Source organism: Rhinopithecus roxellana, chromosome 4 (assembly GCF_007565055.1).
Source record: "Rhinopithecus roxellana isolate Shanxi Qingling chromosome 4, ASM756505v1, whole genome shotgun sequence".
Taxonomy (NCBI): Eukaryota; Metazoa; Chordata; class Mammalia; order Primates; family Cercopithecidae; genus Rhinopithecus; species Rhinopithecus roxellana.
The window spans coordinates 106,390,942-106,403,370 of NC_044552.1; the positions used below are offsets into that span (position 1 = coordinate 106,390,942).

Sequence of the window (12,429 nt, forward strand, 5' to 3'; positions counted from 1 at the left end):
GCAGTTATAAAGCTGAGCACACACAATTACCAACCATAGGGCTATGCATTGATACACTTCCCTTTTTGATCTATTTCTTTATAAATACCACTCATCCATTCATAATTGTCATATCCATGTGACTGTCATTAGTAGAACTAATAACTGTTTATGCTTGCAAAAATATGTATGTTATTGTTGCCTATTTTATTGTGTAAAGTGGCCTGTGTTTGTATTTTTCAAATCCTCTTTTAAAAATATAAGTAACCAGCTGGGCGTGGTGGCTCACGCCTGTAATCCCAGTACTTTGGGAGGTTGAGGCAGGAGGATCACCAGGTCAGGAGATCAAGACCATCCTCATTAACACGGTGAAACCCCGTCTCTACTAAAAATACGAAAAAAAAATTAGCAGGGCGTGGTGGCGGGTGCCTGTAGTCCCAGCTACTCGGGAGGCTAAGGCAGGAGGATGGCGTGAACCCAGGAGGCGGAGCTTGCAGTGAGCCGAGATTGCATCACTGGGTGACAGAGCGAGACTCTGTCTCAAAAAAAAAAAAAAAAAGGAAATAACCCGAAGTCAGGGGTTTGAGACCAGCCTGGCCAATACGGTGAAACCCCATCTCTACTAAAAATACAAAAATCAGCTGGGTGTGGTGGTGCACACCTGTAGTCCCAGCTACATGGGAGGCTGTGGCAGGAGAAACACTCGAATCTGGAAGGCAGAGGTTGCAGTGAGCTGAGACCGTGCCACTGCACTGCAGCCTGGGCAACAGAGTGAGACTCCATCTCAAAACAAACAAACAAAATGTAAATAAATATCTTTTAAAAGCTTTTAAAATTATTCTTTCCAGAATTACGTATTTGGGATTATGATTATCAGGGTTTCAACCTTCATGATCACAGCATTTGGGATTATGTATTTCCGGATTATGAATGGCTCCCCAAAAGGCTATATAATACAGAATTCCACTTATATAAAATCCTTGAAATGACATAATTATAGGAATGGCGAACAGATCAGTGGTTGACAGAGGTGAAGGAGAAAACAGAAGTGGCCAGGAAGTAGATGTGGCTACAAAAGGATAGCAAGAGGGGTCTGGGTAGTGATGGAAATTTTCTGTATCTCCACTGTGTCCATGTCAGCATCTAGGTTGTGATACTATACTAGAATCTTACAAGATGGTATCACTGGGAGAAACTAGGCAAAGGGTACACAGATTCTCTCTGTATTATTTCTTATGATTGCATGCCAATCTACAACTGATTTCAAAATTGAAAGTTTAATTAACCACAGCAAAAAAGCAATCAGAAAGAAAAGTCACATTATATCCAAAAGAATGACATTTGGAATGACAAAAGATTTCTCCCCGGTAGTAACAAAAGTAAAAAGACAGTAGACTAATTCTTCAAAGTACTGGGGAAAAAAAAAAAAAACAAAAAAACTCAGAATTATGTACATATAAAATCAACTGTACAGAATGAATTGAAAATATTTTTGATAAATGTAAACTAAGAGTTTGCCATTAACAGATATCACTGGAAGAACATCAAAGGATGTGCTTCAGAAAGAAGGAAAATTATTCCAGGTGAAAAGTCTGAGATGCGAGAATAATGAGTAAAGACACACTTCTAACATATAAAGTAAATCTAAACCAACAGTAATCTGTACTAAAACGGTAAGAATCACAAGGTCTAATTTTTTTCTAACAGACGGTGTCTCACTGTGTTGCCCAGGCTGGAGTGCAGTGGCTAGTCACAGGCACAATTGCAGTGCACTGCAGCCTCTAACTCCCGGCCTCAAGGGCTCCTCCGGCCTCAGTCATTCAAGCAGCCAGAACTACAGGTGTGCACCACTGAGTCCAGCTCAAGGTCTAATTTTAAGGTTAAAAATCACAAGCTATAACTAAAATACTGAATGATTTTAACACGAAAGTTGCAACAGGAGTGACTTAGATAGTTCCAAGACTCTCAATTAGAGTGGAAGATAAAGATATAACATTACACTTTTTAAGAACGGATGTAATATTCTAAGGCAATTCCCCAAAACAAGGAAGACAGGGCAGAGGGGTGAGGGTGGAATTAAAAACCATTTTTTATTCCAAACGAAAAAAAAAGAATGGAAGAAAAAAACATAAAAAGCACAAAATAAGGTGGTAAGGAATAAATCCAAATACATCAGTACAAATAAAAATGCACTAATCAGTTAAAGTTCAGATTGGATTAAAAAATAATTGGCCAGGCGCAGTGGTTCATGCCTGTAATTCCAGCACTTTGGGAGGCTGAGGTGGGCAGATCACAAGGTCAGGAGTTTGAGACCAGCCTGGCCAATATGGTGAAAACCCTGTTTTCAAAAAAAAAAAAATTAGCCTGGTGGCAAGCACCTATAGTCCCAGCTGCTCAGGAGGCTAAGGCAGGAGAATCGCTTGAACCCGGGAGGTGGAGGTTGCAGTGAGCTGAGATTGCACCACTGCACTCCAGCCTGGGCGACACAGTGAGACTCTGTCTCAAAATAATCATCATCATCATCTAGCTATATGCTGTTTATGAGACACACTAAAACATAAGGACATTCATCAACAAAGCAAAAGGATAGTAAAAATCTACCAGCTAAACTATGCGCAATGCTATCAAAAAATAAAAACTTCAATGAAAACAAATTCCCAGAAAAATGTAATAAAAATGACTAACATTAAATAAACAGAAAGGCTAATAATTCCATAATTTTTGAAACCTAATCAATAGTTAAGAAATTTTCTCACACAAAAAATGCAAAGTTCAGACAACTTTATAGGCAAGCTCTATCCAGCTTTTAAGGAACAGATTAATTTAAATCTTTTTCTTTTCTTCCAAGACAAAAGACAGAGGGGGAGAGAAAGCACTCCTTAGTATCTTAGTATCCACAATCTATTAAATATAAAAGATAATAATCTACTATATAAATGGGCAAAAGACATGAAACAAGCTTTTCACAGAGAGCAATCAGGAATGAATAATAAACATGGGAAAAGATGCTCAGCCTCATTAACATTTAGGAAATACAAAGTTAACTTCCACTCTAGTCAAAATGCAGTAACAGAGGCATGAGTTACCTTCTCCGCCTTAAACTAAAAACCTATATAAAATGTATACAAGGAAGTTTTTCAGATGTTGGACAACAGCCAGTGAGAACAGTGACTCCTGAGAGATGGAAAACAAAGAAAGCCCTATAACTGCACAAGCTTCTACATGGGGTTTCTAGGCTATAGCAGTAAGGCTAGGGAAGGGAACCTCCCTGGGTAGAGAATTTAGGGGAGCCAAGGTAAGATTTGCAGGGCAGAATATTGGGTTTCCTTCGAGTCTTCAGCTAAACACCAAGCAGTGTATGCATGTGAGGTAAGGAACAGGAGATACAACTCGGAGCTCAATAGGGCTCAGAATAGTTCATGTTCCCAACAGACGGAATGGAGAAACCGTGTAACCAGGAATATTATCCAAAACGGTATTACCTTCATAGTAGGTCAAATTAGCCCTAAACTAAAGGCTGTCCCAGTCCTGTCTCATTAAGCTTAAATGCAAACTATAAAATGATCAGATTGTTTCCAAGTAACTTTATGTCCCCAGAGTTCAAGATACTTAAATAAAAGAACTCCAGCACCCAATGTTAAAAACAGAAATTACCAGGCATGCAATGAAGGAAGTTAATCCAATATGGGCAGGGTGGGAATCAATCAGTAGAAACAGACCAGAAATGATGCAGATGACAGAATGAGCAAGTACATTGAAAAGCTATTATCAATACACTCCAGATGTTTAAAAAAAAAAAAAAAAAAAAAGAGGAAGGCATGAGCATGTGAAGGAGACACATGGGAGACAAAGACCCAGATAGAACTTCTAAAGACTAAAAATATGTCGGCGGTAAAAAATACCTGGATACAATTAAAAGGAAATTAGATACTTTAGATGGAAAGATTAATAAACAATGAGGACACAGCAGTGGAAACTACCCAACATGAAACACAGAGAGAAAAAGGCTTTTTAAAAAGCTGAACAGAGAATCAGCACACAGGGAGACAATTTTGAGGGGCCTAACGTACATCCAAGTCATCGGAGCCCCAGGAGAGGAGCAGAGAGACAAAAACATAATAGAAGAAAAATTGTTCCCAAATTTCCAAATTCTATGAAAACCATAAACCCACAGGTAAAATAGCTCCAGCAGAAGAAACATGGGGGAAAAAAAAAAAAGAAAAAAAAAAAAAAAACTATAGCAAGCACATCATAATCAAACTTCTGACAACCAGTGATAGAGAGAAAACCTTAAAAGCAGCCAGGAAAAAAATGACATCTTACACATGGAAGAACAGAGATAACAGTAATCTTGCTGGAAGTCACAGGCAGATACCACTTAACATCCAATAGGTTGGCAAATTTTCAAGTGTGAACTTAACAAGTGTTGAAGATGCTATGAAACAAAGGTAACTCAGAGTGCCAAGAGGGGTATAAACTAGTACAGCCACTTCAGAATACAAATTTATCATTATTTTATCAATATATCAAGCAATATAACTCCTAGATACAATGTCCACAGCAGCATTGTTTCAACAGCAAAAACAAAAATAAACAAAACTCAAATGTCCATCAAGAAAAGAATGAATAAGCTGTGGTATATTCATATAATACTATATAGCAATAAAAATGAAAGAAAGTCACAGAAGTAAACAAACATTTTGCCATTTATATAAAATTCAGAAACATACAAAATTAACATTTTGCTTACAGATACATATGTATGTTGTAAAACTATAATAGGCAAATGACAAACACTAAATTCCAAATAATTATTTGAGAGGGAGAGGACCTTAGGGGACTTCTAAAATGTAGGCAATATTCTGTATCTTAAGCTGGCTGATGAGTACACAGATATTTACATTTATTATCCCTTTACTTTATATATACATGTTTATGTGTTTTTGTAGTATGAAATACTTCATTAAAAAAAGAGTGAAAATGTAAAAGACTTCAAAAATGAAGACTACCATTTATATGTAACAATAAAATTACTGTAAAAAAGTATACAAAGAAAATGTTCAATTCTTTATCTTTCAGTGCCCTATATAATCAGTATTAATCTAAAGGGCCATAATCCTAACATGAAAAAAGTAACAAGCTTTGACACAAAATCTAAGCATCTGCTTTCCTGGCATTCTTAAGTTAGACAAGAGTAAATATGTTAGCCACTCAATTCTGCCTCTTCATCTTTCATCTGTACTTAGATTTTTCTTTATCTTTGGATTTCTTTGGACTTCTGCTTCGGTCTCTCTTTTTACTCCTTTCTCTTTCATAAAGATCTGTTTGGTATTTTGACTTGTGACTATTACTGTAATGGCCATCCCTCTCTCGAGATCGGCTGCGACTTCGGTTCTGAGTTCGGTCTCTCTTTTCACTCTTCTGTTTCTCCCAACAGCTTTCTTCTTCTTCATAGTGACCAAACCCCATTTCTCTATAGATATCCTGTCAAAGGAAGGGGGAATTACAAGTAAATCAGTAAAATAATCATTTTGTGGGCATTTTCAATTAATAAAACTTAGAAAAGTCTACCATTAGCAAGCTGTTATAACAGCTTAAATGTGAACACTACCCCTAATGTCAAGAATCTTGTAAATTACAAAGCAATGAAATAATTCAGAAAAAGGTTTAACCATTTTTCTTAACAATGCCATTGCTTTGTATCTACTATTTGGGCTGAAATGAAGGATCAGATCCAAAAATATGGAACGGAAACAGCTCAACTGAAATCAGAACACGTCTTTAGAGCAATCCTGCAATATAAAAAAATCTGATTATGTATAGTCTTATTCCCACCTCCCCACACTTCACTTCCCCAAAATGTGGTCCCATTATTAATCTGCAATGAAACTACTAAAATTCCCGCAAGAATCCTATAAGAAGATATCATTGAAATAACTTAGCAGGAAGAGATCTTAGACAAGTCAGTAAGTCTTAAACAAGAAAATGGAGGCTGGGTGCGGTGGCTCACGTCTGTAATCCTAGCACTTTGGGAGGTCCAGGTGGTTGGATCACCTGAGGTCAGGAGTTCAAGACCAGCCTGACCAACATGGAGAAACTCTACTAAAAATACAGAATTAGCCAGAGGTGGGGATGCATGCCTGTAATCCCAGCTACTCCGGAGGCTGAGGCGGGAGAATTACTTGAACCTGGGAGGCGGAGGTTGCAGTGAACCAAGATTGCCCCCACTGCGCTCCAGCCTGGGCAACAAGAGTGAAACTCCGTCTCGAAAAAAGAAAATGGATAATGTATACTTGCGTCTGAGCAATTAATTTTTAAAGTGTTTTATTTTATAACAGCTCCTCTCTACATGTTCAAATACATCTTCCATGTTTAGAAACACAGAAGCTAGAGAGGAGAATGTTTTTTGAGACAACGTCTTGCTCTGTCTCCCAGGCAGGAATGCAGTGGCACAATCATGGTTCACTGTAACGTCAACCTCCCAGGTTCAACCGATCCTTCCCACCTCAGCCTCCCAAGTAGCTGAGACCACAGGCATGTGCCATCACCCCTGGCTAATTTTTGCAATTTTTTGTAGAGACAGGGTTTCGTCATGTTGCCCAGGGTGGTCTCAAACTCCTGGGTTCAAGTGATCCCCTCCTACCTCGGACTCCCAAAGTACTAGGATTACAGACATGAGCCACTTCACCCAGCTGACTAGGCTTATATTAAAATTATTATATTTCTTTAAAATGTTTTTTTTTTTTTTTTTTTTTTTTTTTTGAGACGGAGTCTCGCTCTGTCGCCCAGGCTGGAGTGCAGTGGCCGGATCTCAGCTCACGGCAAGCTCCGCCTCCCAGGTTTACGCCATTCTCCTGCCTCAGCCTCCCGAGTAGCTGGGACTACAGGCGCCAGCCACCTCGCCCGGCTAGCTTTTTTTTTTGTATTTTTTAGTAGAGACGGGGTTTCACCGTGTTAGCCAGGATGGTCTCCACCTCCTGACCTCGTGATCCGCCCGTCTCGGCCTCCCAAAGTGCTGGGATTACAGGCTTGAGCCACCGCGCCCGGCCTAAAATGAGTTTTTAAACACGAGTAGAATCCTATGCCCCAAAGATAATAAAAGTGCTACATTTAATTCTACTCTTAGACCACAACCAATGCTCTTTCAAGACATACTTTGTAAAATTTAACTTTCTTAAGATTGGCTGGGTGTGGTGGCTCATGCCTGTAATCCCAGTACTTTGGAAGGCCGAGGCAGGTGGATCACTTGAGGTCAGGAGTTCAAGACCAGCCTGGTCAACCTGGTGAAACCCTGTCTCTACTAAAAATACAAAAAATTAGCTGGGTGTGGTGGCAGGCGCCTGTAATCCCAGCTACTCGGGAGGCTGAGGCAGGAGAATCGCTTGAACCTGGGAGGCAGAGGTTGCAGTGAGCCAAGATCGCACCACTGCACTCCAGCCTGGGCAACAAGAGTGAAACTCCGTTTCAAAAAACACAAAAAACAAAACAAAAAAAAACCTTTCTTAAGATTGCCCAAAGGAAAGGCAAAATTCTAAGGACTAAACTCCCAAGGGTCTCAACTCTATCACCAGATACTACTGCAGCAGACATAAATGTCAAGGCTTAAAATCCAGAGTGATGAATACCAATGGTTAAGAACTGGGTTTTAAGCAAATTATGTTATTCCATATACTGTCTAGATACTGTACACCTTGAGTTTGACAGTGTGTGAAAATAGATGTAACATGATTGTTATAGTAATAATCACAGTGTTTGTGGAATACAATATTATAAACTGATTTGTGATTTTCCACACAATCCCAATAGTTCATGTCATATTATAAGAGTCCCTGAGGTAGAAATAATGAGTAGGCATTTTGGTTTAGCCCTTTACCATCTATTTTCTAGTAAAATATGGCATTCCTAGACAAAAGAATTTTTGCGCTTCCTATAACATATCCAAAATAGAAATATCCATATACTATTATATCTGTACATCTTGTAGGTATTTCTGCATTGGTTGAGACAAACTTTTAAAATGCTGAGACCGCTGGCTGATGTATAACTTCATAAAATCCTTATTATGTTATTACACAAATGGGCACGACACTTAAGTGCTTTGAGTATTTAAAATAGAAAAGATAAAAGATTATGTAGCACTTAATTCTTTTAAAAAACTGAGGAAGCTGAATATCTGAATTGGACTGAAACTTTAAAATCACTTCTACTTGGGAGTAGTTTTCAAAGCTACACAAGCTTTGAAGTCAGGTAGATCTGGGTTCAAACAGTCTTTGACATTTAGGATATGTGTCAAACAAGTACTCCTAAGGTTAGAATAATTAGAGAAGGTTTCATGGAGAAGTTAGGATTTCAGATGAGCCTCAAAGGGTAAGTCAGCTTGGGTCTGAATTGGCTGCAAGAAGGCTAATGAAAGTAGTGTAAGTGAAAACTGGAAAACAAAGAAAACTGAGCCCTATATGAAGGGGAAAAGTTAAAGTGGCTGAATGAAGCCATGTAAGAGCAGATCCTCTAAGAACATGCTAACACAGTGCTAAGAGCTTTAGGAGTGCAATATCCTCATTCTAGAAACAGGGAAACTAAGACTCAAGAGATCTGCACAGGTTGGAGATAATTTAACTTGACATCCAAAATTAAAAATGGGGGAGTGGTATAGAATAATGGGGAAAAAATCCAACACCTGACTGAACCAATTAAATGTTAAAATTCTAGTTCTCCCACTACAAAGGCCTAAGGTCCTGTGGGATCAGTATCTTCATATCTAAATGAATTAGATAAGCTCTAAGTCCTTTCCAGTATGAACTTTTAAAAATTATATTATTTATACATTTAAAACATAAGACAAGATGATTAAACTACCATGTGGCAAAAAAAAAAGAAACAAAAAAAAACGAAGAACACAAAATGGCCAATTTAAAGCAATTAACTTAACCTAGCAAATGACTTGATATAAGTAATCAAAAACGTCTAATCTAATTAAAAGCTATCCTTGCTCAGGTCTCTGGGACTAAATCAAAGATCTGGTTAAATCTTAGTCGCCAAGATAACATTAAATCACGAAAATGACAGCAAAAGTACAGTCAAGAATACAAACATTATGAAAACCCCAGTGGAAAACTGACAACCAGCATGAATACTTCTCAGCAAGGCAACCCCCAGTTGAACACTCATTTCCTGTAACCCCAGTAAAACCCAAACCTCAACAACACAAAAACCATCTCTGGAATTAAGACATGAGGTGGAAAATTAAACGTTTTCGAATTGATTAGTAAGGCTAGCTACTCAATAAAAAACAAAGAATTTGAAGAAATAAGTTAAAATACTCTTGGGAAACCAGACTCACCAAGCAAAACACCAACAGGAAAATATGAACTATAGCTGAAATTTGTCTAGTACTGAAAATTCTCTTTAATGAATTTAAAAAAATAAAAAGGAAAACAATCAAAATAATAAAAAATCAGGGGCCATTAAAATCTTAAATATTGATGCTGAGTTTTATTAGAAAGAGAAAGAGAAAATTAATGTAGCTATATCATTAAATCAAAGTATATAATTTTTTAAAATTTAATATACTTTAAGGGGAGAAGTTAGGAGATCATTATTCAGAATTTAATAATTTTATAGGTAATATTGCCTTAAAATTAAAACTTAAAATTGCCTTAAAATCTTTTAAAAAATACTCATAGCATTCCCCCAAAATCTTGATGCTTGAAGTAAACTTCAAGCAAAATGAAAAGGATATTTGCTGCTGTAAGGTTTCTTTTTTTTTTTTTTTTTTTTTAATTAATTAATTTTTTTTTTATTATATTTTAAGTTCTAGGGTACATGTGCATAACGTGCAGGTTTGTTACATATGTAAACTTATGCCATGTTGGTGTGCTGCACCCATCAACTCGTCAGCACCCATCAATTCATCATTTATATCATGTATAACTCCCCAATGCACTCCCTCCCTCCTCCCCCCTCCCCATAATAGGCCCCAGTGCGTGATGTTCCCCTTCCCGAGTCCAAGTGATCTCATTGTTCAGTTCCCACCTATGAGTGAGAACATGCGATGTTCGGTTTTCTCTTCTTGTGATAGTTTGCTAAGAATGATGGTTTCCAGCTGCATCCATGTCCCTACAAAGGACGCAAACTCATCCTTTTTTATGGCTGCATAGTATTCCATGGTGTATATGTGCCACATTTTCTTAATCCAGTCTGTCACTGATGGACATTTGGATTGATTCCAAGTCTTTGCTATTGTGAATAGTGCCGCAATAAACATACGTGTGCATGTGTCTTTGTAGTAGAATAATTTATAATCCTTTGGGTATATACCCAGTAGTGGGATGGCTGGGTCATATGGTACATCTAGTTCTAGATCCTTGAGGAATTGCCATACTGTTTTCCATAATGGTTGAACTAGTTTACAATCCCACCAACAGTGTAAAAGTGTTCCTATTTCTCCACATCCTCTCCAACACCTGTTGTTTCCTGACTTCTTAATGATTGCCATTCTAACTGGTGTGAGATGGTATCTCATTGTGGTTTTGATTTGCATTTCTCTGATGGCGAGTGATGATGAGCATTTTTTCATGTGTCTGTTGGCTGTATGAATATCTTCTTTTGAGAAATGTCTGTTCATATCCTTTGCCCACTTTTTGATGGGGTTGTTTGTTTTTTTCTCGTATATTTGTTTTGAGTTCTTTGTAGATTCTGGATATTAGCCCTTTGTCAGATGAGTAGGTTGCAAAAATTTTCTCCCATTATGTAGGTTGCCTGTTCACTCTGATGGTAGTTTCTTTTGCTGTGCAAAAGCTCTTTAGTTTAATTAGATCCCATTTGTCAATTTTGGCTTTTGCTGCTGTTGCTTTTGGTGTTTTAGACATGAAGTCCTTGCCCATGCCTATGTCCTGAATGGTACTACCTAGATTTTCTTCTAGGGTTTTTATGGTATTAGGTCTAACATTTAAGTCTCTAATCCATCTTGAATTAATCTTCGTATAAGGGGTAAGGAAAGGATCCAGTTTCAGCTTTCTACTTATGGCTAGCCAGTTGTCCCAGCACCATTTATTAAATAGGGAATCCTTTCCCCATTTCTTGTTTCTCTCAGGTTTGTCAAAGATCAGATGGCTGTAGATGTGCGGTATTATTTCTGAGGACTCTGTTCTGTTCCATTGGTCTATAACTCTGTTTTGGTACCAGTACCATGCTGTTTTGGTTACTGTAGCCTTGTAGTATAGTTTGAAGTCAGGTAGCGTGACGCCTCCAGCTTTGTCCTTTTGACTTACGATTGTCTTGGCAATGCGGGCTCTTTTTTGGTTCCATATGAACTTTAAAGCAGTTTTTTCCAATTCTGTGAAGAAACTCATTGGTAGCTTGATGGGGATGGCATTGAATCTATAAATAACCTTGGGGAGTATGGCCATTTTCACAATATTGATTCTTCCTATCCATGAGCATGGTATGTTCTTCCATTTGTTTGTGTCCTCTTTTATTTCACTGAGCAGTGGTTTGTAGTTCTCCTTGAAGAGGTCCTTTACATCCCTTGTAAGCTGGATTCCTAGGTATTTTATTCTCTTTGAAGCAATTGTGAATGGAAGTTCATTCCTGATTTGGCTCTCTGCTTGTCTGTTACTGGTGTATAAGAATGCTTGTGATTTTTGCACATTAATTTTGTATCCTGAGACTTTGCTGAAGTTGCTTATCAGCTTAAGGAGCTTTTGGGCTGAGACGATGGGGTTTTCTAAATATACAATCATGTCATCTGCAAACAGGGACAATTTGACTTCTTCTTTTCCTAACTGGATACCTGCTGTAAGGTTTCAAGTAATCAAACAGCAGAATCAAAAAGACTCACACAAAAAAACACAACCAGTCTGATTTTTTGTAGCCCTCTGATTATCTCAAACACACCAATGTTTATTTATCTCAGGTTTAAATTCATTGACAGTTCCACGTACAAGTGCAGGATGAAAAGCTGGAGCTGAAAGCAGCACATGGAGGGGGAAAGAATTCGGAGTTTTTAGTGGAAAGCATGCTAAACATTCATAGGAATGTGATGCAGCCACCAGTAAAGAAGACTGATGTGACCTTAGACTAAAGTAATAGAGTATAGACATTTAAGAAGGAGGAGATGTGTTCCTATTAGATCACATTGGAATATTATACTATGGGACAAATTTTATTAAAATAACATTAGAGTTTAGGAAAGAAAACTGACGAGAATATACCCCAGGTAAGAAGAGGAGCAAGAGTAGTTAGAAGTCCAAGTATGAAATTAAACTGTGGTTCCACTACTTACTAGCTGTGTAAAACTATGGGCAAGTAACAATTTTTTGTTCTCACTTTGTTGTGTGAAAGGGGGATAAAAGAACCCACCTCACATTGTAAGGACCAAAAAAATGTTAACTACTACTACTTTTTTCTTTTTATTTAAATTTTTTTGTAAAGACAGGGCCTCCTATGTCT

At 37.8% G+C, this 12,429-nt stretch overlaps 1 protein-coding gene across 1 annotated transcript in view; it reads right to left on the bottom strand.

The window, feature by feature from the left end:
- Positions 1-4,473: 4,473 nt before the first annotated feature.
- The window catches only part of PPIL4 (peptidylprolyl isomerase like 4), a 42,993-nt gene continuing 35,037 nt past the window's right edge, over positions 4,474-12,429 (bottom strand). The window contains exon 13 of the mRNA XM_010381034.2: positions 4,474-5,463. Coding sequence (XP_010379336.1) covers positions 5,212-5,463 — 252 coding nt within the window. The 3' untranslated portion in view covers positions 4,474-5,211. The remainder of the gene's footprint in view (positions 5,464-12,429) is intronic.